The 27,560-nt window shown below is 40.2% G+C and overlaps 2 protein-coding genes and 1 long non-coding RNA gene across 16 annotated transcripts in view; 2 read left to right on the forward strand and 1 right to left on the reverse strand.

Annotated features, from left to right (window-relative positions):
• Nucleotides 1-476: 476 nt before the first annotated feature.
• Nucleotides 477-4,917, reverse strand: LOC133491889 (uncharacterized). 5 transcript variants are annotated; one of them, XR_009792507.1, is made up of 4 exons: nt 4,713-4,917; nt 3,509-3,638; nt 3,320-3,377; nt 477-1,600 (listed from the first exon to the last, which is right to left on the reverse strand). It is a non-coding gene; the product is annotated as an uncharacterized LOC133491889 (long non-coding RNA). The 5 variants fall into 5 exon arrangements; XR_009792508.1 differs by lacking the exon at nt 4,713-4,917 and adding an exon at nt 4,075-4,130; XR_009792510.1 differs by lacking the exon at nt 4,713-4,917 and adding an exon at nt 4,075-4,097 and having other exon boundaries at nt 3,509-3,633.
• Nucleotides 4,168-18,267, forward strand: LOC133491888 (histone acetyltransferase KAT5). 5 transcript variants are annotated; one of them, XM_061803593.1, is made up of 15 exons: nt 4,168-4,235; nt 4,317-4,383; nt 5,949-6,017; nt 6,098-6,228; nt 7,580-7,648; nt 9,507-9,677; nt 9,755-9,829; nt 12,017-12,079; nt 12,320-12,568; nt 12,654-12,743; nt 12,832-12,972; nt 13,051-13,144; nt 13,216-13,375; nt 13,470-13,551; nt 15,085-18,266. In XM_061803593.1, exons 1-15 carry the CDS (start codon nt 4,206-4,208, stop codon nt 15,217-15,219), a joined length of 1,626 nt encoding a protein of 541 aa, XP_061659577.1. In that variant the 5' UTR covers nt 4,168-4,205; the 3' UTR covers nt 15,220-18,266. The 5 variants fall into 5 exon arrangements, with proteins under 5 accessions (XP_061659577.1, XP_061659578.1, XP_061659579.1 ...); XM_061803596.1 differs by having other exon boundaries at nt 4,194-4,235; nt 5,781-6,017; XM_061803594.1 differs by lacking the exon at nt 12,017-12,079 and having other exon boundaries at nt 4,174-4,235; nt 15,085-18,267.
• A 153-nt stretch (nt 18,268-18,420) lies between these two features.
• Nucleotides 18,421-27,560, forward strand: part of sipa1 (signal-induced proliferation-associated 1) — a 41,301-nt gene continuing 32,161 nt past the window's right edge. Inside the window, exons 1-3 of one of the 6 annotated variants that reach the window (XM_061802624.1) lie at nt 18,674-18,957; nt 19,668-19,837; nt 22,704-22,888. The gene's annotated coding sequence lies outside the window, so the exon portion shown is untranslated. Of the gene's footprint in view, nt 18,579-18,673; nt 18,958-19,667; nt 19,838-21,682; nt 22,889-26,051; nt 26,387-27,560 lie in introns of those variants that run through there. The other 5 variants (XM_061802621.1, XM_061802622.1, XM_061802625.1 and 2 more) reach the window with 5 other exon arrangements.

Consider the following 27,560-nt stretch of genomic DNA (forward strand, 5'->3'; position numbering starts at 1 on the left):
CATCACTCGGCGTTGCTGATGTCTGACCGATGCGCGTTTTCCAAAACAATGCTCGATACTTGAAATGCTGGCTGGGCTGATTGTGTGCCTCTGAACTAGAATGATACAAGCTTTGTCTGCTTCAGTGCTGGATGTTTGCGCACACAATTTACAGTATATCACCATACATGTTTGTCTGTCTGTCTCTTTCTCTTTCACACACACACACACACACACACACGCATCCTTGTTTCAGGGCAATGCAACTATTTTCCTGTAGACTTGCTATGAAATATTTCTTACTCAATCTATGCTACTTAGTAATCCTTATTAGAATGTATAAAGTAATGTAGGTATTTAATCAATGATTGTACAGTGGATATGTTATGCTGTGAAAAAATACAAGTACAATGCACTTTTCAGTATATGTTTTAATATCTTATTTATTTGTATTATATTTCATTTTTTTTTCATCGTTTAAAGTTTGATGAGCGCTACTTGTAAAGTAAACAGAGTGTTTCCTGTTCGCTATAGGACCTGAAATTTCATGTTATAATAATGATCCCATCTAAATGTAATCATCTTGCAATGTTGGCAGGTTTGCATCACATTTAAAAAGAAAAAAAAGCTGATGGATTACTGCTGTGAATGGGAAATGAAGTAAAAATATGACATTGCAGATGTCTGTGAGATGCATTTGGTGAAAAGAGGATATGTAATAATAACAGCAACAAATACAGTATTGTTATGATATAATCATAACTGTAATAACAATCATACATTTTATTTTTAAAATGTGTTAAGGTGAAAAGTGTGAAGCGTAGAGGTGGTTCTCACTGGTTCGTACATGGCGGTTCATTTCACAGGTATGAAAAGAATTGTAACTCCCTTTCTAGAAATTGGGTAAAATATTACGGTAGCAGGGGGTTCGGTTTTGTCATTGATAGCAATAGAAAATATTGTGACGTTTGATTGTCAAACATGACACCTCACGATCATCACTTGTATGTTTTAAAATACAAACTCTGTTTAAGCACTTTAATTTATTGCCAATGGCATTGTTTGCAATAGCATTTCTAACGTAACGCTCAATGACACATCTCAGTAAGGAAAATGTTTTTTTTTTTAAAGTTGTGACTGCTCAGTAAAAATGCAATTTAATGTACACGTTAATCGATGCTTTTAAGGAGAGGAAGCAAAAATGTAAATGTTAATGCCACAGGGAAGGTATTGCCTTTAATGCCAGATCCTGTCAAGATAATTGCCTCTCATGTGCAGGAGATTGTGACTGAAAAGGAGATAATGCAGAGTCATTTTACTGCCAACACAACAGATAAGCGTTTTCACCATCCTCAAATTAGATCAAAACCCATAGCTGGTTGCTGACTCTGCAAGATCTCTTTGAGAAAGAAAGAAAGAAAGAAAGAAAGAAGAAAGAAAGAAAGAAAGAAAGAAAGAAAGAAAGAAAGAAGTAAAGAAAGAAAGAAAGAAAGTAACATGCAGAGATTGTGGGGGCGGGGGGAGGAAACACAACACAGGAACAAAGCAGTAGCGCTGAAGTCATTAATCCGTGCTCACCAGTCATGAACCATTTAACCTGAGAGTCTTGGCCTCTGCAGTTCTGAAGAAAAGCAAAAATGACAAAAAAATAAATAATTCAACATTCATAAGGATGCTCTTTCAAAATGCAAAAGGATTATACTGTCCTAAATTTGTGTTATTCTGTAGCTTACTGGGTGATGCTCCAAAGTATTTATTTAGATCTATTAATTGAATCATATCATTTATCATATCAGCTGTATTAAGGGACTACGTATAAAGGTTGGAGGGATGCAGCATTTACTGTAAATGCACGTTCAAGTCAGAAAGTATCTTTTCACATACTTTTACGTGTCATGTTTACTATTGCCCCTGATAACTTTGCAAAGTCACCAGATGTTCTGTCATGTATGGTTTGTTTGTGTACACGTTGTCATACACACAGATTTGTGAGGACCGATTTTTGTCTATGATTTGAGTCTCATTTAACGTTCATTTTCATTGAAAATGTAGTTCTGCATACTAAAATCTGTAAAAATAAAAAATAAAGCTCATTTATAACCTTTGCCATTGCTTGTAAATAGGGAATTGTTTTACTAAACACAGTTACATGGAGTATTGGGAGCACGTTGGGGTAGTGGTTGATGCCTCTGTCTCACAGCTGATGCTTGGGGATTAAATCTCACCTCCAGCCTTCCTATGTGGAGTTTACATCTGCCTATGTGGGTTATCTCGACATACTTGTGAGTCATTTTCGGTTCTGTTCTCTTTCCTGTTTTGCCTCTGTCTTTTTGTATCAGGGCTGGATAGGGCCGGCCAAGTCCGCTGCTCTCCTCTTACAGCTGTCCCCGTCCCCCATTACTCATCAGCCCCTGCATTTAACCTCCTGTCTGACTTCCACTCCTCACCAGAAGATGCTGGTTCTTTGCATAGTATTGGTTCCCATTGCTTATCTTCTCAGTTGTTTGAATTGCTTGCTTCGAGTTGTAATACCTCCCTTAGTTTAACTTTTGGTTTTAGTGTTCATTAGTGCTTTTCAGTTCATTACTTTGTTGGAATTTTGAGCGTTTTTTCCCCCTTGATTTTTCTCAGCAATGTCTGCTTGGACTGATTGCTTCTTGTACTTCTTTTTCAGACCCACCGTGAAGAGAGCGAGGCTTTTTTGATACTTTGTATCTTTATTGAATTAAAGATTCATTTGCTACTTTGGTGTCAGAATCCGATTTTAGGTCCAATTGCACCCTCAAAACTCACAGTACTCAGGGTTCTGCCCATCTTCCCAGAGCATGCATGTGAGATTAATCTCTTGGAGTGAAGAGTCTGAAGTATCCATTTGAATGTGAGTGTTAACGTTTTCTTTGTCTATATGTGGCCTTTTATCGTCTGATGACTAGTCCAGGGAAATACATGATGTGGTATCAAAAATGGATGGATGCATGTACTGCACATGAAGTTACAAAGCTACACTCATAAAAATAGGAAGAAGCCCAGCAACCGTCCGTCCATTTTGTTTTGCGCTTGTTCTCCTTATCGTTTCCCTTTAGACTGGTTAGACGCCAGTCAATTCCAGGGCACAAATAGACAACTATTTACACTCACACCCACACAATTTAGTCTTCGAACCTGATCTGCATGCAAAATCTGTGAGTGAGTGAGGAAGCCAGACAACCTCGAAAAAACCCACACGAGCATGGGGAGAGTATGCGTATTCAACACTGAAATGCTGGAGCCACTATTTCAACAACAAATCTCAGAACTGTGAGACAAATGTGCCAACCACTATAAAACTAGTGATTCTTACCGATGTCTGTGTGCCGTGAAAGATCATCAGGTTTGTTGCAGTACATTGTCCACTTTCACTTTTTCGCAGAAAATGATAAAAGAAATTTACTGCAGAAGATGTATCCTAGCTCATCTATGCCAGTAATGTATCGTGACAAGTAGAACAATCAAACTTTCTTGCCATTGATGTCAGTGGTACTTAACCAACCTGTGGATCCACTTTTTGTGACTTTAGTGTTGTCTACAGGATTGCATTGTATGCGGAGTGTTGTCGTAATCCGCATCCTCTGTTCTCTGTAGAGATGTGTCGGAGTTGAAGATTGCGGCGTGCCTCTGAACTAGAGGACAAATATGTGGGTTTCCACACAAACACTTATGATAAAACTGTCCATCTATCTTATGTGCATAAATGGATGGTTCATGATCTTGAATGAAGCTAAACGTTTTGGACAAAAAAAACACAGCCACTTTTCACCTTCAAGTACCTCTTCAATCATTGGTACAACTCAATGGAATATTGTATCTTGAATGTCGTTTTGCATCACCAACTATTACATTTCATTCAATCCAAAATCCAGTTTTGCTCCCATATTAGCTCAGGAGGTAAACTTGGTGCAAAACCTACTCGTAGTTGTTGAAATGGTAAGTAAATGCTTTCCGGAAATACTTAACTCTGAATTTAATTCTTAATTTGTTATTTTTATTTTAAGATGGATTAAAAAATAAAATGTAAACAATGAACGCAATACATTTTAACTTGGCACGCACACTGACTTTTTTGTTGTTGTTTTGTTTTTAGCTGACTTCCGCTCAGCGCGTATACTGTCAGCGTATTTCTTGATTGGTTTATTTACCTTTGACGTCGACCGGCATTTTCCCACAACACCCCACTCCGGCTAGCAAGGATGACGAAAATGGCGGACGGCGGATCATCGGTTAGTTTCCTAGCGAAGTACTGTTATTATTCAGTCATTGCCCATTCCCTGCGTGTAACACGAGCTCATTATTTTCGACAGGTCGAAATTGTCGAGGGTTGTCGCCTTCCCGTTCTTCGTAAGAACCAGGAACACGAAGACGAGTGGCGTAAGCATTGTTCGGTTGTTTTTCCTACATGCTAAACGAGCTAACGCTAACTAGCGGACATCGGTTGTTTTTAATACACTCCAGGTTGTTGCTCCAGTCTCGTAATAACCTTTTATTGGCTCAGGACATTTGTAAAGTCTCTTGTGGCTGAGATGGCCAAATCTCACCGGCATTCGACTCAAAAAGGGGCATGCAAAGCCATTACTGACTTTGGCTATAAATGTATGAATTAAACAATCGATGTCGTTTGACGTTTGGTCTGTTTGTGTTGTTTGTGGTCATTATTTCTAATTGATTTACCTAGTTAAAAGTTGGAGGACAATACTCACTCGTCGTCTCGTTCAGTGTCAGCATCACGGTACTCTTGACACTATCCAGTTCTCATTTTTCGCCAACTCTAAATTTCATGTCGTTGCCAGTGTTTTACGGCAGTTATTGTGGACTACAATACATTGCCCCCTCCCATGTACCACTACTACAATCATCAGTCATTACATTAATGTGTATTTACAGTTCGAAAATGTTGTTGACATACACCCCCCCCTAATGTCTGACAAAAACAGACTTGTCCTGTTTTATGTAAATTAGGATTACCAACATTATTTCTATTTACTAAATGTCAGAATAATGAAATTAGTTTTTTTAAGACAAATTTTATTATTTGCTTCAATGTCAGAAATTTAGATACAGACCACCATGCCTTTAAACAATTTGGGAAGCCCCAGATAACAATGGCATAGCTTGAGAAGCTTCTCACTGGTTTATTGTCAACCATTTAGTGAATTTGAGGCACACCTGTGGATGTATTGAAACTAGGCACATCTGAAGCCCATTACTTATTTGTGTAAAATAATTGGAAAAAGTCTAAAGAAATCAGCCAAGCTATCAGGATAGGAATTTGTGAAGTTGCACAAGTTTGGTTCATTCTTGGATGGAATTTCCAGATGCCTGAAGGTGTCACGAATATCTGTTCAAACAATTATACTTAAAGTCAAAATGCCATGGGACTGTCAAGCCATCGTATAGCTCAGGAAGGATTGTAGCGTTTTGTGCTCAGAGATAAACATACTTTTTTCCCCCAAAATGTGCATATCAACACAAGACCAAAAGTAAAAGACATTGTGAAGATGTTGGCTGAAGCTGGAAAAAGTGTCATTATCCAGAGTGAAACAAGTATCGTACAGACATGGGTTCAAAGGCCTTTGACAGGAAGGGGCCATTACTCCAAAAGAAACATAAAAAAGACCATGTCCTCTGCTCTGATGAAACAAAATTGAGCTGTTTGATCATTATGAGCATCATTGAAGAAAAAAAAAAAAAAAAGCAGAAAGCTAGCAAGCCTGAGAATGCCACTGAATACAGAGGTGGTAGCATCATGTTGTTCTGGTGCTTTGCAGGAAGAGAGACGAGTGCACATCAAAAAATGGATGGCATCAAAAGAAAAGACCATTATGTGGAAATACCAAAGCAACATCTCTAGACAGAGCCAGGAAGTTGAAAGCTAGGGCGCAAATGGGTCTTGTACACACTGTGTATTTTATTTAAACTTCTCTCTCGTTGTCTAGCATTGGCTGAGATTTTAAGTGTGAAAGAAGTGTCGGGAAGAAAGCTCTACTATGTTCACTACATTGACTGTGAGTATCTGTTGTTTCACATCTCTGATATTGTCTCAAACAACTGAGTTGGCTCAATTCAGAAAAACATTTGTTCACAGTCAATAAACGTCTGGATGAGTGGGTCACAGCAGACAGGCTGGACATGAAGAAACTCCAGTTTCCAAAAAAGGAAGCTAAAACTCCAACTAAGAATGGGCTTCCAGGCTCCCGGCCCAGTTCACCTGAATTGGTCAGTGGATTTCTTTTCATGTATGCCACTTTTAAATGTTTAAGTTATTTCCAATGGTTATACTGAACTATGCGTTCACTGCTTAGATCAAGGCCATTCACACATTTAAAGGGAATTCTGTGATGGACCAGCTGCTTTTTTGTTACGTACAGACAGAGAATTTAAGTGTCAGACTGCCATTTGAATGCTGTCTGTTTGGAAGATCACCATTTATATGATTGTATATAAGAATAATAATTATGTATATTATTGCGTTCACACTCGCATGCAGACCTTTGGACAATTTAGAGTCCTCAATCAAGCTATGCTGTATGTTTTTGAAATGTGGGAGGAAAATAGAATACCCAGAGAAACCCATGCAGGCACAGGAAGAACAGCCAGACTCCACACAGGTAAGGCTGTAATTGAACCGAGGTCCTCAGAATTGTGAGGCAGATGTGCTAACCAGTTGTTCACCATGCGGGTTGACTTTTGAAGCAAAATTTCTTGAGCACACCCGTTGGAGTCGCTTATCTTTGCACCGGCTTAAGCATTGAGCTGATCACTGACCATTTAGCACCCGGCGCTGCAGTTCAGATATCCATCTGCAATTTAAGTATAGGAAGAAGAAATTGTGATTAATCTGACTATATTAATGGAATCATTTTTGGGGAGTGATTAATCAAGCGTTAACAATTTATCTTTAACAGCTTTATTTTAGACACACCTTCTATGTAGAGAATTGGATTAAAATTATCAACGTTATATACAGCTACTAATGTAAGAAAAATTGAGTAATTTAAAAGCTGGTTCATCTGTTGGTAGTTGGTCCTGTCACTGTGTATCTCAACCATTGTTATCTAAGTAAAATGTGTTGTTTGAGTGGAAGGCCATTATTTGTGCCTTGGTATTAAGTGCTTAGAGATGTTGGGTATGTTCAGAAGTTCACTTCAAGAGCGCTCTCTACACCCTGGAACTTTTAAAAAGTTTGGTTATTCAGAGCACTGCACTCTGCGAGCACTGGTGCACACTCCTGCCGCTCTGACTGAGAGCGGCCGGAGCGTCAAGCAGGACGAGATCGAAGTCACGGAACTGACAGATTCAGTACGGCGCATAGACTGACCTGTCCCTGCCAATGCCTAACTGGCTTTATCATGAAATCACACAATATGGAGCGCGCTGTGCTTCTCTGAACACTGCACTCGAAGAGCGCAGTGTCAGATTGAGTTTCTGAACGTACCCGTTACTAATGCTGTATTAATGGTGAATAACAACCACCAGTTGGACTATGCGTCCATCAGAGTAATGACCTCAAGGCCCATACGAATGTCAGTTAACCCAACCTGCTTCTCTTCCTTTCTGTTCAATTCAGAGGAAGAGTCTAGATCTCAACCTACAATCTGCCACAGCTCCTTCCAGAGGCAAAACCCTCCCCACTCCGGTACAACTTGAATTTAACCATTACCGAAAGAGCAAAAGACCCTGTTTACTCCTGGTGTTAACATGCATCTTGTTTTACCGTATATTAACGGGTCAGGGTACACTGTAGGAAGTCCTGATGTAAGTGACCAAGATCTGATCCCGTCATTTGTACAGTATGTACAAGCTTTTTTTTAAAGCTTGAGTTTTTTAAGTTAGCGTTGAGGTGATTAAACTTTGACAAGTTAGGAGTGATGTACTATAACTTTTTTCATTTTGGGAGGGGGGGGGGGTCACAGGAGAGGGGGATGCATTGCAGTAATCTATAGTCACTGACAGAGATCTTGCCTCTTGGTACAGCCAGGTGCCATTTGAACAATTTGGACAAGTGGAGGAACCTGTCCTCGTTCTGCGCCCACCACGCCAGCGAATTCTGTATGGTGGAAATTTACAGTCTTTGCAAGTAATCAAGGACCTCTTCTTGTGCAGTGTAGTAATTTCCTACTCTCCTACTTTGATAGTGTGGGCTGGAAAAAAATTCACAATCATAACTGTTGAGAAGTTAGCTCGACTAGTCTGTATAACCCCTAGTAAACACTTTATGAGTATTCATACATTATTTTGAGACATTACAGTTGAACATTACAACATTAACAATACAGTGGTCCCCGTTATTCACGATGGGGTTACATTCCTTACACCCCCACGAATAACAAAAATCTGCGAAAAAATGGATGCAGTATTAATATACTAATGTATCATATGTACCATATTCTTGCAACCATAGGATGCATTTAAGTCTTAAATTTTTTTCTCCAAAATGGACAACATACCTTTTGTGCACAGTTGTTGTGTGACTTGTCCAATGATGTATACTTGAACACACTGGTTATACTCTGAGCATGCCTGCCAGCATGTGTTATAGCATCTATGTTAGTTAACATGTGGTGGCACTCATGAGGCAGCAAAGAAGAATTGCACTTCTCACCTGTTCGCAGAAGAAGTTAATGTTACCCTACAGGCCACTACTGACAAATTTGTACACACTCACTGTGTGACATCGAAACTAAAATTGTCACACAACAGCAAAGAGAATAGCATAACTAGCAAATGATGAAACATAAAAGAATGACTCAAGAAATAATTGACAGAAAACATGCACTTTAAGCGCTATTTACTTCCTCCCAGCATGCTTTGCGGAACTCTTTGTGCCAGCAGTGCCTCCATCATATGGTAGCTTACGTACACGTGCTAGCATGCTTGCTAATTGTGTAACAAGTGTGTTTGAGTGTACTTTGTTGGAAAAGTCACACAACATTTGCAAATGTCGGAACTCAAAGTGTGCACATAAATTGCGCCACGTTGTAAGTCGCCATGTTTAATGTGGCACCTCGTCTATTCAGAAAATAATTTAAGACCTCTATGATCATGAAAAATGGTACATTAAAAAAAAAAAAAAAACTTTACAAAAATTGGGGCCCAAAATCTGTGAATAAGCAGGGCTGCGAATGGTAAACTGCGAATGGGCAAGGGCACACTCTACTAGGGAATTATATTTAAATCCAGCGAGTACATTTTTCTGACATTTTTAATGTTTTTACACTGTACCTGACCTGTTTTTATCATATCTTAACACCAGATGTAAATAAGGTGCCATTTCCATTTAACCCAAAGACAGCCAAAACAAATTAAGATACTTGATTGAATCAGCTGTGGCAATGAATCAGACTCATTCTCAGCTCACGTAGGCTGCAGGTTGTACTCCTTGATGCCAACTAAAACGGGCCAACATCTCATTAAGTTACCTTTTTGTTTGGAAAGATGCATATCGCTGCCGATCATGAATGAAGCAGTCTGTCGTAACAACTTGTTCACTGCAGAAGAGAAAAGTGGAGCCGGTCCCTCTGGTACCGCAGGTGCCGCCTGCCCCCCCTGTGCCCTCCCTGCCAGCTTCAACTGAGGCTTCTCCGGCAGCTGTTTACCCCGCTGTGAGAGAGACCAACACCTTCAAGACCCGAGAAGACCATGACCAGATATCTTCCCTCACGACAGTAATAAACATCCATCTTATATTTTAAGATCTTTTTAAAAAGATTTCACCTGCATAATGCCTTTGTTGTTTCTGAAGAATGGCACTGCTCGAAGGCTCATCCCCTCTCAACCCGGCAGGAAAAGGAAAGCCAATTGTGGACCCACAGATGAGGTATGCCACTAGGGTATGATTACTTGCGTGCCTGTTGGTTGTCCATTAATTTTTCACCTTGTAGAGGTGTGATGTTATATCCATGTGGATATTTTCTGCATTCATTACAAATATTTGCAGAACAATGGACACCATACGATATTTAGACCTTTATTCAATACAAAGGGAAATTACTCTACAATATCCATTCATTAATATTCTGAACCACCTATCCTCACTAGGAGGACAGGTGTGTTGGTGCCGATCTCACCAGTCACAATCCTGAGAAAAAGAAATTGCTGGTCTCCTCAATGATTAAATATGATAGTTGTAATTGAATGACTTTTTTTTAAAGATGATTGGTTATTTTGTCTCATCTGGCGCCTCATTTTTCAACACGCATAAAAAGGTGGGTAGAGTAGCCAAAAATTGATCCCGAGTAACAGTTACTTATCCTTTAGGATAATATGATTCAAGTAAAAGAAAAAAGTAATCCTCAATCAGTACAGTAGATGAGAAACAAGTGGAAATTTCATTTCAGTGAAAAAATATACATATTTGATGCTGTGTGGAGGTTGCAGATTGTTTTTCTCCCTGCTCCTTTTGAATGCACAGACAGACCTTTCAACCGCACCAAACAAACTAACTTTGTGTCTTGATTGGATCAAGTGAGCTGCAGTTTGCATTTATGTACTGTGTTTGACCTGGTGGTTGTATTCCCCTGTGCATTTAAATTTGCAAATGCAGACTGAAAAAGTCTCATTTTTCTCAAGTGGATTCTTGTAAGATGAAATGGTGACATTTTAGGTTATCATGACTGTGCATGGGTGTTCTTTTTGTAATCCATCCATCCATTTTCCCTACCACTTATCCTTACTCTGGTCACAGGTAAGCCTATTTTTTAAGGTAAACAGATTCCTTCCATGTTTCATGTAAATAAGTCATCTTAAAAAAGTGGGATTCTGTGTGGCCCATGCCGCTGCGCAGAGAGTACAGACGTGACTTCCTGGCTCCATTTGATTTTGTAAAATGCAGTGAAGCATCACTTTTATTTGCATAACATTGGTGAAACAGTCATGTCACAATTCTCTCTGGCAAACCAAAATAGATTGCCCAACATAAGATAAACATTTAGCGATATAAACATGAGGACTGTCCAAAGATGAGTCAGGATGTGCTGCTTCTTTCTCCACGTAAATATGAATTCTCACAGTGTTGCAAAACAAGATTGTTCTTCATAGTTTAGATAACATGAAGATATTTGTCCTTATTGGTCATCTGTGGTAAAAGGAGATTAAACACGAGTGCTTCCTTACCTCACTCATACCGGAAACATTTGAAAATAAATTTGATCAAGGCTAGCATTGTAGCAGATTGCCTCTTTGGTTTGTTGGACATGCCCTACAAAGACAGAAGCAGTCTTTCATAATTAGAGAAACAACATTTTCGTTTACACTTAATGTTCATATTAATTACCCCCGTGAGCCCCTAAAAATTATTCCACTACAAAAATGTTGGTGTTTTATGATAGGCAGCAACAAGTTTGAACACCCTCCCTGGTTTATGCAGTAATGTTCTCTGCCATTCTAAAATACAAAAATAGACGTGACAAATTAATATCTAATCATATACTGAACATTTTTTATTGCAGAATTAATACAGCTCTTGGATTTCATTACTTTATGACTAATGATGTGAGTATAGTTTTAAAAATGCTTACCCACACAAAAGGAAGCATACATCCTTCATCGCGATTTGATTTTTATTTTGTTACTGTACTTACTAGTTTGTCTCCAGTTCCCAGCATTGTTTATTAGTTGAATCTTTTGTTGCTATTTTTAATGTAGTTTTGACTCTCATGATGAAGCTAACGTTTACGATGAATAATATTTCTACTAAACATGACTTCAAACTGCAGTACTACGTGATAAACACTAAGAGGAGCTTGTCTCATTTTGGGCTCATGTAAACATAGCCACCAAAGACAATTTAACATCACAAGGTAGAAAACTGTTCCAATCCAGACTCCTTATCCGCAATGCAGACCCATTCCTGATAACCCTTCTTAAATATTCTACAGCAATGTTTGATTGACAGACTGATCTCCATCTGCCCCAGTCACCAAACTGTTGACGGTGTAAAATACAAATAACTACATTCCCCTTTAGTTTCCAAAAGCCCGTGTTTTTGTGTGTCTCTTTCTGCTAGATGATAAAGGTTTTGCAGTATAACAAGCCTCAAAGTGCCAGTGTCTTTCTACCACCGCCAGAGGTCTGTTTGATTTCCTGTTATTGACAATTTGTGTGTTGCTGCCAAATGATGCTGTGCCCAATTGGGTCCAAGTGTAGTGTTTTTGGTAACATGTACAACCAATGTGATTCTACATGTGGCTCAAAGAAACAAAACATTTAATTTATTGAAGAAACATTTTAATTTGGGGGGTAAGAAATGTCCCAAAAATCTGAGAAATTATGCTTTGGTCTAATAGCCAATGTCTCCCCCCCCCCACAGGATTCACAGGACAGTTCTGATGGCATCCCTTCTGCACCCCGTATGACAGGCAGTCTGGTGTCGGATCGCAGCCACGACGACATCGTCACCCGAATGAAAAACATTGAGTGTATAGAACTCGGTCGTCACCGGCTGAAGCCGTGGTACTTTTCTCCATACCCACAGGAACTTACGTCACTGCCCATTCTCTACCTCTGTGAATTCTGCCTCAAGTACCTCAAAAGTCTAAAGTGTCTCCAGAGACATTTGGTAAACAAAACATCTTTAGAAAACTGGTTGAATCTTCCAAATCCTGCTGGTTAGTCTGATTGCATTTTCCTCTATCTTTGATCAGACAAAATGTAACCTCAGACATCCTCCAGGCAACGAGATCTACCGCAAAGGGACCATCTCATTCTTTGAGATTGATGGCAGAAAAAATAAAGTTAGTTCTGATATTTAATATTCTGCCTTTTAAACTGCATTATAAGTTTCTCCACTGCTCATTCACTACATCTATCAAATCTTTTTAGAATTATTCCCAGAACTTGTGTTTACTTGCGAAGTGTTTCCTGGACCACAAAACATTGTACTACGACACAGACCCTTTCCTGTTCTATGTAATGACAGAATATGACTCCAAAGGCTTCCATATAGTTGGATACTTCTCAAAGGTATGCACTTGTTCATCTGCAGTACACATGGATACATTCCTATTGTGTTTTATTTATTTATTTTTTTATTTCCTTTAGGAAAAAGAGTCAACTGAGGATTATAATGTGGCTTGTATCCTGACATTGCCTCCTTATCAGCGGAGAGGTTATGGGAAACTGCTCATCGAGTTTAGTGAGTGCACAAAGAGTTGTGATCAGCAAATGGGCATGTTTTCCGAAACGCTACCTCATCTTGTCCTTCAGGTTACGAGCTGTCCAAGGTTGAGGGAAAGACGGGCACGCCAGAGAAGCCCCTCTCGGACCTCGGCCTGTTGTCTTATCGCTCCTACTGGTCACAGACCATTTTGGAGATTCTCATGGACCTGAAACCTGACAATGGCGAGAGGCCCCAGATTACCATCAAGTACACAAGCGTTGGATTTTAATCAACATTTTGATTGTGAAGCACAATTTCCCAACTCTTTTTTTTTTTTCTTTTTTCTTTTAATTACCTGTAGTGAGATCAGTGAGATCACAAGTGTTAAGAAAGAAGATGTTATTTCAACACTGCAGTACCTCAATCTGATCAACTATTATAAGGTGAGCGATCAAGGAATTTTGTATTATTTTGAATACTGTCCAAACAGGCTAGGTAACCCATTTTAATTGGAACCATATGACCCGTTCGGTTCGGCTCATGCAACTCCTTTTCCTTTTTTTCCTTTGTTTTCATTATTTGTGTATGTCATACGGTTGCATTAGGTTAGCCTTGATGATGATGGCTCAACGTGTGCACTCTCACTTAGTGTGTCGTATTGAATTTCTGAATGCACCCGAGGCAAGACAGACCATTTGCATCATGCTCTACGAGCAATACAGCAGCCAACCATTTTGCAGCTTGGTGCGTCCTACGTAGTACTGTACTCAAGTGGAATTTCCAATCATGCTGCAGCAGGATATGGCTCTCCTCTTCACCGAAGAGGAGCAAGCTTGTTCATGCAAGCGAACTGAACATTCGCTCCACCCACCAAGACCGAGAAGATATTGGTGACAGTCATCAGATACTATCACATCAGATTTTATATACTCGCATAGCATCCCAGATGACCGCGAGACTACCGTATTTTCCGCACTGTAAGGTGCACTGGATTATAAGGCGCACCTTCAATAAATGGCCTATTGTAAAACTTTATTCATATCTAAGGTGCGCCGCATTATAAGGCGCATAGAATAGAGGCTACAGTAGAGGCTGAGGTTACGTTAAGCATTCATTAGATGGCGCTGCGCTAAAGGGAATGTCAGTTAAACTTTATTAATAGATTACAAAGCGTTCTGACAACTCTGTTCACTCCCAAAATGAATAAACAGTTTTATTTTCCCCGAAACAAAGACAGTGACTTAGTATTGTAGTAGTGTAGTATAGGAGTCATTTTTGGGTCTTTACACAAACACACGAATGGAAATGAAATGGCATGCTTTGTGCAGTCATATATCCCAGCATGCACCACGTTCCGCTCGTTCTTCTACAGGGGAAAATGGAGTCGGCGGTTGCTTACTGTAGTTGCGAGACCTGTCGCAGCTCAATATTGATCCATGTATAAGGCGCACTGAATTATAATAAGGCGCACTGTCAGCTTTTGGGAAAATTAAAGGCTCTTAGGTGAGCCTTATAGTGCGGAAAATACGGTAGTTTAATGAGTCTGTATCTCTCTAACGTAGTATCTCTGGTGTGGTGCATAAAACGGAGTTCAAAATCATTTATTTTATCCACCAGCGATCTTGTTGAAATATGACACTTGGCTGGAAATTTCTCCGTCCGTATGAGCATGTTAGTCTAGTTGTAGCACATGAGATTTATTTCATAACTTGAGCTTTTATTTAGAAGAGTGATGTTTAAGATCAGTGTTTTCCTGCCTTTTTTGGAGGGGAGCTAAGGTGGCAATTTTAATGGGGAAAATCTCACTGCTAACCACAGAAACAAAAATGCCAATTACGTGAACTTTTATGTCGTCGATATCACATGGTATACCATCTATGTATCTATTTATTGATGGAAGAATTGGCATTTTCCTGTCCGAGCTGTAATGTAGAATTACGTGTACCATTTTCCTGTTTGTTTTGCCTCTAATGAAGGGCCAGTACATCCTGACACTGTCAGAGGACATTGTGGATGGACACGAAAGAGCCATGCAGAAGAGACACACCCGTATAGATCCAAAATGTCTTCATTTCACACCCAAGGACTGGAGCAAGAGGGGCAAGTGGTAAATTCTCTCCATTTGGAGAGAAGATGTCGAGCTGGGATCAAAGTGGACAAGAGAGGACAAGTTGAAAATATACCTGCATAGGTTTTTATTGTGACTGTTCTATACTGTATAATGGGAATCTAAAATGTAGAGACATGAACAATGACTTCTGCAAAACCTTCAAAACTCCCTCTGCTGTGTACATACCTTCACCAAACTAAGAAGTGTCTACAATTCATACACAGTGTGAAATAATGTACTGTACATCAAATTACAAACTTGCTCAGTATCTAATGTGAGGGAAGTTCTGGATACGAATTTTTGAAATGACTTTCATGAATGGAATGAATTTCTTAGTGGGGCAGCAGCATCCATACCACCTGACCTCCTTCTAAAAGGAAATCCATGCATTTTGTGAGCTGCTTATTCTCATGAAGGTCACAAGAGTCAATCCCAGCTGTCATCAGGCAGGAGGCAGGGTAGATCCTGAACTGGTTGCCAGCCAATCGCAGAGCACATGGAGACAGACAACAGTCACACTCACAGCCACACCTATGGACAAGTTAGAGTGTGCAATTAATGCATGTTTTTAGGATGTGGGAGGAAATCACGCAAGCACTGGGAGAACATGCTAACTCTACACAGGCAGATTGGGATTGAACCCGGGTCCTCAGAACTGTGAGGCCAACACTTTCCACCTGGTCTACTGTCCCGCCTCTAAAAAGAAATGTTTTAACCAATTGAAAATTCAGCATTCTTCTGAGGCTCATTCCTTGAGTGTGCAACAAAATCATGTGCCACATTTCTCGAACTTTTCTCCATGTGTTCAGCCTTCAAATCATCTCGGCACCTTATGTTGTTTAGGAATTCTTCAGGCATATTTGTTCTTGAATTCCCACTTATGATGGCTATTTTAGATGTCTCAGAAGTTAAGAAATTATTTGCTGGAGGCTGTCTCAACTGTACATATACAGTGAAGAAAATAAGTATTTGAACACCCTGCTATATTGCAAGTTCTCCCACTTGGAAATCATGGAAGGGTCTGAAATTTTCATCGTAGGTGCCTGTCCACTCTGAGAGAGAGAATCTAAAAAGAAAAATCCAGAAATCACAATGTATGATTTTTTTTTTTTTTTTTTTTTTTTTAATTATTCATTTGTGTGATACAGCTGCAAATAGGTATTGGAGCACCCGAGAAACCCAATGTTAATATTTGGTACAGTAGCTTTTATTTGCAATTACAGAGGTCAAACATTTCCTGTAGTTGTTCACCAGGTTTGCACACTGGAGGAGGGATTTTGGTCCACTCCTCCACACAGATCTTCTCTAGATCAGACAGGTTTCTGGGCTGTCGCTGAGAAATGCAGAGTTTCAGCTCCCTCCAAAGATTTGATATTGGGTTTATGTCAGGAGACTGGCTAAGCCACGGCAGAATCTTGATATGCTTTTTACGAAGCCACTCCTTGGTTTTCCCGGCTGTGTGCTTCGGGTCATTGCCATGTTGAAAGACCCAGCCACGACCCATCTTCAATGCTCGGACTGAGGGAAAGAGGGTGTTCCCCAAAATTTCACAATACATGGCCGCAGTCATCCTCTCCTTCATACATACCAGTCGTCTTGTCCCATGTGCAGAAAAACAACCCCAAAGCATGATGCCTCCATGCTTTACAGTAGGGATAGTGTTTTTGGGATGGAACTCATCATTCGTTTTCCTCCAAACACGGTAAGTGGAGTTGTAACCAAAAAGTCCCATTTTGGTCTCATGTGACCACAAAACCTTCTCCCATGACTCCTCTGTATCATCCAAATGGTCATTGGCAAACTTAAGACGGGCCTTGACATGTGTTGGTTGAAGCAGGGGAAGCTTCCGTGCCATGCATGATTTCAAACCATGACCTTTTCGTGTATTACCAAGAGTCACCTTGGAAACGGTGGTCCCAGCTCTTTTCAGGTCATTGACCAAGTCCTGTCGCGTAGTCCTGGGCTGATTCCTCACCTTTTTAAGGATCATTGAGACCCCACAAGGTGATATCTTGCATGGGGCTCGACTCCGATTGAGATTGACTGTCATGTTTAGCTTCTTCCACTTTCTAATTACTGCTCCAACAGTGGACCTTTTTTCACCAAGCTGGCAATTTCTCCATAGCCCTTTCCAGCCGTGTGCAGTTGTACAATTTTGTCTCCGGTTTCTTTGGACAGCTCTTTGGTCTTGGCCATGTTACAAGTTTGAGTCTTACTGGTGCACAGGTGTCTTATGCAGCTACCAACCTCCCACACAGGTGCATCTGATTCAGGATACATGGAGTGGAGGTGGACTTTTTAAGGCGGACTAACAGGTCTTTGAGGGTTCGGATTCTAGCTGATAGACAGGTGTTCAAATACTTATTTGCAGCTGTATCACACCAATAAATAGGTAGAAAAATCATACATTGTGATTTCTGGATTTTTCTTTTTAGATTCTCTCTCACAGTGGACATGCATCTTCGATGAAAATTTAAGACCCCTCCATGATTTCTAAATGGGAGAACTTGCAATATAGCAGGGTGTTCAAATACTTGTTTTCTTCACTGTACTTAAAGCAAATATAATTTTGTGAATTTTAAAGCACCCGTATCGTCAATATTTTATACTTCCATAGTGGTAAAACAATCACATTTCCTTACATTAAGAGTTTTATGCATCCCTTATGGTGGTTATTTCCATCTTGATCCATTATCATTCGTTTTCAATATACAATGGGAAATAACTTCCATGTTTTGTAACTCCATACGAGATTTGATTGTATACCTAACAAGCCATTTGAACTGTAAAAAGTCATGTACATTTGTGTACAGTTGTGTGGTTGTTTTTTTGTTTTTGTTTGTTTTTTTAAGTAAACCAACTGCGCACTAGGAGAAGAGACGTGATCTATTAGTGTGTGATTTATGCCTGTCTGAAAAGTTGTTGCGTTTGCTCTTGAAACCGTGTCAGTATATCCCAGCGGAACAGTTTATCAATTGTTTCATGGGGTTTCAAAAACGAGTTGAAAGTCTGGTTTAACGTACTTTTCCATTTCAATTTTACTTTAGTATTTTTGACAAATGTTATCATTCATCATCTATGAAATGAATGAAAGCGTCCTTCGCGTGACCCTGCGTGACATTTATGGCAGAATAAACTAAATTCTGTTTGTCATCGCAGTTTGATAAGTGACCACGGGGTGGCGCTATTGTTTTTCTAACCTTTGATTTCACGAGTGGCTCTTCGTGTAATCGCCATCAGGTGGAAGAGCGTTTTACATTTTATTGCATGTGTGACCATTTGCTGAAGTTCAAATGATGCATGATGTATCTTCCGTTGACGCTGAGGAGAAACAGTTGGATGAGATTCAACACCAAATGGGTAAAAGTCACTTCAGGCATAACATTTCAATTTTCGTTGCATTAATCCGGCCTCATCTCTCCGAATGAATCGGCGGTTGCTAATGACGGTTGTGTGAAACCAAAGTAAAAATAGCTCGTGCGCAGTTCCAAATAAGCGTTACTCAGTTATGTTATGTTATACAAAGGTAAGGTTTGAAGTGTGTCTTTGTTCAGAAGGCCTTTGCCGGGATGAAGCTCGCGTGACGTCTCGCACTCAATTGGCTTTAAATGGGCCTGGGCGGTAGCAATTCACACAGTCTAATAAATGCGTGCTAGAAATACTGCATCTCGGACAGCTGCTCGATGATATTCTGCTTCTCTGGAATCATTTCGGGAACGTTTAGTCTCGTGGAGGATTAGTGAGTAATCGGCCTTTTTATATTAAATTATTTGCAAACCACTCAATCAGGAAAATGACTTCAGTTCGGGCATTTCTGTGTTTTAAGATGTACTCTGTCAAACTCCAATACCAGAACTGTATCGAAACATCAAATCAGATTTTTGGTCACAGCATATATCTTATTCAAATACCTTGTTTTTGTGACGTAAAGAAATTAGACGATCATTAATTTCAAAGCTTTTTCTAGCATTGATGTGACCGAGAACCAAGATAAAGTGGATTGGAGGGGGGAGTGAAAAGAAAACTGAGATAAGGTGGTCGTACCTGAACACATCTTACAACCGGGGATGTGGTGGTCAGAATTCACCACATGACATTCACCTTTATATTAACCAGGATTCAGTGGACATCAATCCTTTTAGTGCCTTTTTGGGGGTGAGGACATGTTTTGCTTTCAAGCAGACACTGACTGATGTTTGGTAATACTGTCTAATTCCCACCACCTTGACTTCAGGCAAATTCCACCTGAAGACAAACAGCCCCAAACCTTTACTGTAATGGTGTTCTTCATGTTATGAGCAAGATTTTTTTTTTTTTTTTTCCACCAATCATAACTTTTGTAATCATGGTTAAACAGATCAACCTTGATTTCATCAGAGCATAATATTTTCCCACATGTGATAAATTAGAGATGTCAGAAAGGCTTTTGTCTTGCTCCCTTTGCCATAGGCCAGACAACTGAAGAAGAAGAAGAAAATACAGTACTGTCTTGCTGTCACATGTACTAAACAGGACACTTGTTCGAAATTCCTGCACTACCCTCAGTGTTGCTGCTATAGCTCTGTGGCAGCCTCCCTGACCAGTTTTCTTATGAATTTTGGAGGGATGTCCAGTTCTTGGTAATATCACTGTTGTACCACATTTTCTCAAGTTGATGATGACCCTCTTCTCATGTGGTCCGTGGTGGATTTAATGCCCTGAAAATTCCATCCATCCATTTTCTGACCCACTTATCCTCACAAGGGTCACGGGACTGCTGCTGCCTATCCCAGCTGCTGGCATTTTTGTGCTGTTGTGAGTTGAATGTGATTGCTAGGTCACCTACGTGGTGGAATTTTTTTGCCCTCAATGATTTATCCTGGGTGGAACGGTAGAGCAGCTGCAGAGCGTTGGCCTCACAGTTCTGAGGACCGGATTCAAATCCCGAACCCCGCTTGTGTGGAGTTTGCATGTTCTCCCCGTGCCTGGGTGGGTTTTCTCCGGGCACTCCAGATTCTTCCCACTTTCGAAAATCATGCAACATTAATTGTACACTCTAAAATTGCCCCGAGGTGTGATTGTGAGTGCGACTGTTGTCTGGCTTCATGTACCCTGCAATTGGCTGGCAACTAGTTCAGGGTTTTTCTCCCTGATGACAGCTGGATTGGTTCCAGCACTCTTCAACCCTCGTGAGGATACGCAGCTCACAAAATGGATGGATGGTTTATTTTTTATAACACAAAAACTGCCCATTTGAACAGGGGTGTGTAGACTTTCATATCGACTTTTGGCCATAAATTAACAACAGTTTCATTGTCATATTTTTAGTTTGGATTAGTACAGGACTGCACTGATACTGTTTGGTACGCATATTAAACATTTTACCATCTTACATGAAACAACTTAAAAAATGTCAATCCAAACTATAATTTAGAATATCAAAAGTAATACTGAACTATTTTTGTTAAGATGGAAGAATTGCTCAATTGGTGATGAAAATTGGTCATAAAAACATTTGCTTAAGAAAATTTCTGTCCGAAAATATTTTAGATATTGGCGGCTTACATTTACTGTGGGAACTTAATTTGTCCACTCAATAACAAAGCTAGGTTGTCTTCATGACTTAATTGCTTAGCTAGTACTGTATCCGCAGTATCGTGATCTAAAGTGTGTAGACTACACATGTGGTGGTAATGCAGTAAGATACTAATCACATTAATAAATGATTAAAAAAACATTTTAGATTCACAGTAGTACCGACAACCAAGCGATGCGACAATATGAATGTTTTTAAACGGTTTTGCTTCTATCAACACATGGCTGTGTATGTGTGTGTTTTTTTTTTAATGGTTATCTGTTCATGACACTCATGGCACCAACAACACAGCCTCCCACTCACTCCCCTCCCTGCCCCCAATCTCCTTTACACCCCGCCCCTCCCCTCCCCACACACACACACACACAGACGCACAGGCCGCTTGGAGCTTGACCAGCACTACTGACCTGCTAGCACACAAAAGCCATATGGTCTGACCAGGGTGGGACTGCGTACAGTAATTAAGGGGTTGGGAGGGAGGCGGGCTGGGGGGGGGGGGAATTGCAAACTGCCCCCCCCCCTCCCCTGGAATATTCTAAAATGTTTAATTTAAATCTTATAAGGTGTTGGTGGGTTTTTAAGTAGATTTATCTACTGATGTGGAGTCAAAGAAAAAACATTGTCCGGATCCAGTCAGTGCTTTCATTTTCCTTGGGCAGGTTGATTGTTTGGAATGATCTCAGCCATTCGTTTGGGGAGTACGCAAAAGTATCTTCAAACAAACAGTGTCTTTCTCACACACACGTGCACTATTCTAAACTCTTCCCCATTTTCAGCCTTTATCTAGTCTATGCAGAAATGTCAAGAGAAAACTAGAATGGGCCATAGCGTGCAGACAGGAGCATCTCATACTCACCGGATGCCTCCATTTTGTCATTAAGGTACCGTATATACTGTACGGTACTTCAGAATGACACAAACATGAAGATTTGTGTAAAGAAAAAAAGCTTGCATACAATTTTTTTTTTTTATACTGATCATGTCTTAAATTTAATATGTCCTCCACAAAGTTTTGTCAGGTTTTTGTATAATCCTGCTTGTTCGACCACAGACCCCAAAAATATCATATAATTGAAAAGAACCACATTCTCCACTTTTATAGATTCCCACCACAAAGTTGCATTGGGTTTTGCAGAAAAAAAATTATTTAATTTCAATATTATCGGTTTGGAATAATCTATTGTTCAGAAGTGAAAAAAATCTTTCACCCCAAAAAATAATCATTCGATGACACAGTTATGCTTGTTTGGATAAACACAAAACTATGCATGTTTTACAAAAGTGGAAAATTTTTTTTTAAATCAATCGTGTGATCCACATGATTATAAAGGTGATAAGATCCTGCTAAACACAAATACACATCTTAAAATTACTTTGGTAGCGGGGAATCAAGATTTAAGAGGAATGTCAATGTTTCAGATTGATTAGTTGCATTAATAAGCAGCATGAAAAAAATGCTTTGTTGACTGCAGGATGTGACACAACATTACATCATCATGGCAAGTGACATCACTCAGTGTGTCCTGCTTTTAAATATAACACTTCTCACCAATCGCTTATTTCCATTTATGAGCTCTCTTTTTGGCTCCAGCTGACCACTGCTGCCTCTCTCTGTCAAGGAGACGAAGAGGGGGAGGACTGAGGCTAAGATGTGTGTGTGTGTGTGTGTGTGAGAGAGAGAGAGAGAGAGAGACGGAGGGAGCGAGGAGGACGAGAAAGAGGGGGTTGGCTTTAGTGTGATGTGAATGGAATAGAATCGGCACAAGAGAGAGAGGGAGCAAGGGAGGAGGACGACACACATCAACCTGCCTCTTGACTAAGCGACCAGAAAAGAGCCACACGTATTGGGAAGTGTGTGTTATTGTTTGCTATTTTGTGTGTGTGTGTGTGTGTATTTTATTTTGGGACAGAGGAAGAGAGCAGCAGACAGGAGGAACTAAGCCAAGTGGAGGAGGAGGAGGAGGAGGAGGTGAGCGAGCCCGACCGTGGAGATAGATAGCAGAAAAATGCTGCCATGGGGAGAAAAGGGGAGGGAGTCGGCAGAGAGGAAGAGGATGAAACGAGACCGGGTGGAGCGGAGCTGAAATGTTGGGAGGTAAGAGCCTTTTCTTCGTGTTTCAGCCTCGGCCATGTCATCTTTCTGACCGTAATGGGTGCGCACGTTTGAAAGTGCACACACAACTAGAGTGTGTGTCGGCATGCACACGATCCAGCCACAGAAAATGTATGAGCCAAGAGGGCATGAAATACAATCCCCTCATCTCATCTTTTGTCTCTCCAGTTGGTGCGTTAACTATGAGGTGTTTGAGTGAGTTAAGGTGCCCCCGCACCCCATCCCACAGCACCTTGTGTGTCATTTGTACCCAAAATTGAGGGATTTAACCCTTTGTCGCATTTCATCACTGCCCCCCCAACCTACCCCCATCTCTCTCTGTCTCTCTATTGTGAGGCCCAATTGTCTTTTAAAAAGCAGCACTATGACACAGTCAAGGAGTCAGTGCAAAAAAAAAAAAAAAAAAGCCTTGCGGTGCGGTGGATCGAGGCGGGGATGGAGAGCGAGCGCCAGACAAGATGAGCCGAACATTCATGGCTAAAAACAGCAGTGGGATTTGGTCCCTAATCCTTATTTTTCAAAGACAATCACAACAACAAAAATGAACTTCCATCTTTCGCTTGCAAGATTTTATGCGCATTAAAGGTCATGTGGTGATATCATTGCATGTGACGTCCAAAGACAATGATTAATGAAATGAATGGGGGTGTTGTTTTCAAGGTGGCACAGAATGAGGGATGGTGGAGTCAGGTACACCCCCCCCCCCCAACACCACCCTCCTCCACTTTGATGTAATTTAAGATGGGGCTTGTATGTGTGTGCGCGCATGCACACGTGAGAGAGAGAGAGAGAGAGAGAGAGAGAGAAAGAGAGACCTGGGGCTTTCAGATTGATGCTGTAGGGAGAAAAGATGCAGAGATGCAGGATTTAGCATGCAGTGATAGAGACAAAACAACATCAGCAGCAGCAGCAGTCACTTACATAAGGCAGGCCACTCAAAGGACAGGGCATTTAATTTACATTGAGCCGCACTCTCCCACTGCTATTCATTGTGGTTGACATCAACGTTTTAGGCCGCAAAATGCATTTTGACCTACAATGACAGAAGGACTCGCTAAAGGTTAAAAAAAAAATACATGAATATTATTGCTACAAAGTTTGCCCTGACATTGTAGCTCGGCCTGCTGATGTGCAATTGAACCATAATTATTTATTGAGTTACTTAAAATTAAGATGTAATGAGTTTCTGTTTTCACTTTTAAGCGACGCTTCCATTGGTTTCAACGTCGTTTTTACAGTTTTTGATCTTGCAAACTTTATTTTTTTAGGACTTTTTTTGTTTTTACGGAAGCCACAATATATCCCACCCAATACCACTCTCATCCATTTTAGATTCACAACCATGTTTCATTTCAGTACAGCAGGATTTTTTTTTCTGTACAAAACATACTGTGACAAAATAAGGTTATATCTCTTACTTTAAATAGCAAGGACGTTGCTAAATTACTGTTTCATGAAGTCTTGAACACAAATGTTGTACATAGAAGAAAGATTATTTTTGGGTCCGCATTGAGCTCTGCAGTTCTGGCTTTTAGAAACACTAAAAGATCAAATAAACGGAGCTGTACTGTACACACCGGTTCTCGAACCTTTTCCACCAAGTACCACCTAAAAATACAAACTTCAAGTAACTCCATCATGACCAACTCTAAGATGTAGCTGGAGGTCTGGTCCTAAAAAGTACATTAACCCTGTGTATAAATACAGGAAAATGTAAAAAACAAAGGATGAGCAGCTAAGAAAATGAATAGATCTACTAATCATTATTAATAATTATTCAATTATACTGTATTGCACATAAAAGCTGTACATAAAATGTTGTTCTTAAATTCAAATTTGTTGCCTTGAAAAAAAGTTCCCTTATTTTGTCTAGTTAGACCTTTATTGAGTGACTCTAAATAAACTTAAAAATGTCATATCATTTCCAAAAACAGCCTTAGTTTTGTCACAGGTGTGTCCAGAAAAGGCCCCTCTTACATCTACTTCTGTTTGACCCAGTTTTGTGTCCACTTTGTCCATATTTATGTAGGATCGGTAGCCTCTGTGTTAAAGAGAAACTTGTGAGTGCACGCATTTGGTATGTTGACAGCGCTGGCTCGTGAGGTAGGCAGAGATTTTCACCGGGGACGTCAATAAGCCCGAGAAATTCTAATGACCTGATTTCAGGCATCTCGTGGGACTGTTAAAGGTCTGTGGATCTGCGGAATTCTGGACTGGTGGAGTGGTGTTTTGCGTAGTACTCTGTCAACTTTGACATTGACGGTCTTTAATTATGTCTCTCAAATTTACAGCGTTGAAGACCGTTTTACGGCAGGCAAGGTGCAAATCTTCTGCAATTCATAGTTTATTAGTGCGATCTTTATGCACATTTAAATTCATTGTGTGCGGTCAAGGTTTTACCACTAGAGAAAACCACACTTTGATAATCATTGATCGAGCAGACACCCAAAGATCGCTGGGATAAGCTCCAGCTTGCCTGCGACCGTTGTGAGGATAAGCAGCTCAGAAAATGGATGGATGGTTGGATTGACGGTATGAAATTAGCTAACTATATACAAGGTTAAAAGTCAAAATGTAAAACTAATTTAGTTATTTGGCAGTAATTGAAATTGATCATGTCATCAGACAAATGTATTTATATAGCACACTTCATTCACAAGGTAACTCAATGTGCTCTATATGATTTAAAAGGATTCAAATACAACAAAATAAAACATTTAAAACGGGGGGGGGGGAGGAACAATTAAAATAACAACAAATATAAACAGTTTTTTTTTAAAAATTAAAATTTTGTACTAGTAGTGGTACTTCCTCGTGTTTATGGTTTTTATTCCATGTTCTCCTTGATAGAACTGTAGCTCCTTTTAGCTATTAACATATTAGATTGTAGTTGTCTACTCGTGGGTTTTTAGCAGTAATGAAATATACAGGTATACCCAATGTAGACTCAGTGTACTTTTCACATGAGTCAGTAGAAGCAGACTTTCTCAGGAAGTTACTGTTCAGGGCCAACTGAGCACTTCATTTGCGTGTTGAAACTCCCCAAGGGCACCCCGTCAAGTGTCATTTTGAAGTTTTTCTGCCAATCATCAGCATCCATTATTGTTTGCTCTGTGTAAACAATGGTGTGCTCTGTGTCTTGTAGCTGCAATGTGCAGTAAAAGTGAGTCACTCTCAGGGGAAATAAACTTCAGCTCTAATGGTTCGTCCTGTTATCGCCCTGACTACTAAAACAGCACCAATAGTTTGCAGCCATTAATCAGCAATGTTGCACAAACCTGCAGTAGGAAGGAAAATGTGAACAACTCCCCAGGTACAGTATCTCTTTTGTTAAGAAGCTCTGTATGTGATGTTATCATGGCTTTGGTGGTTTCCTCTCATTTTTGCAGAATAACCAAAATATTAGGAACAGCTCGGTCTGATGTAGTGTCGTTCTACAGCGCTGCAAACTACCAACCACAATAATAAAACCGTCACTAAGTGAGTACCTCTCTGACAGCGTCTGTCCAAACTGACCATCTTTGGAAAGATGCCGCTCATTTTCCATTAGTTATTAGATTATTGCCTAACGTTGTAGCCGGTGAGTGTTCTATCGGCGAATCTATTCAAAATGAGGAATAATTTTAAAATGTCCATTTCCTCCTTTTACATTCACCATTAAAATGAATGCATGGACACAGCATGTCTATTTCCATCTAAATACTGCTTAACCTCACTATATTTGGAAAAAGTCGTTTAGAGAGATCCATTGTGTGTGTTCTCAAAAGTCCCTCTCAATAATGTCCCGCATACATACATTAGACCATTAGGCCCCGCAGTGGCGGTCCTTCTCATTGTTCAAGTTGCCATTACACAGGAGAAGTGCACTCAAGGCCATTCAGAGCCACTGAAAGAGAGCACATCACCACCTGCAAATAGCTGCAAATCGAAAGGGCACAAAACATCCTGCCCGGAGACCAATGTAAAAATACATTTTTGCAAGAATAATAGATTGTCAGCCAATGCACAGAGGCCTCTATTAGGCAGCCGCTTGCCTCCCTCCCATGCTAAGATGTCGTTTATCCAGCAACGAGAGGACACGGCAGCTGGAGCAGATGCGTTGCACTGCTGCCTGTGTCTGTCTGCACAAAACAGACACGCGGCCATAGTGGCAAAGGGGGGCCACATTTGCTCTGAAATGCATTTAAAAGCACTCGTCAACTCTGCATCCTGTATGTACGAGGCAGCGTGGTCCTATCTTTATGGAATACTTCAATAAACCATTTGATTTGCGCAGCACCATTGTGAGCATGCAAGCTCATGCGATATGTAGGTCAGAAGGTACACAGCTGATGCGTTATATTAAGCCGCTGGAATGATGCTTAATTGTCTGCCTTTGAACACGTGTGATTGTGCGCTGAAAAGGTTGTTTTAGTAACAAGAGACTGATTTGGATGTATGGATTCAAAGATACCAGATGTCCATTCTCAATATTTTCTCCTGGACAAAAAAAGCAATGATAACGCAATGATGTAAATTTCTCATGTCAGTAGTATTTGCTTAAGCATGCTATCATGTCAGCCCTATTCTGTTTGTAGCCATTTGAGTACATACACTTTTTGCACAATATCTACAGTTTAATGGAATATGATGTGTGTATGCGATTCATTTACGT

Source organism: Syngnathoides biaculeatus, chromosome 18 (genome assembly GCF_019802595.1).
Source record: "Syngnathoides biaculeatus isolate LvHL_M chromosome 18, ASM1980259v1, whole genome shotgun sequence".
NCBI classification, from domain to species: Eukaryota; Metazoa; Chordata; class Actinopteri; order Syngnathiformes; family Syngnathidae; genus Syngnathoides; species Syngnathoides biaculeatus.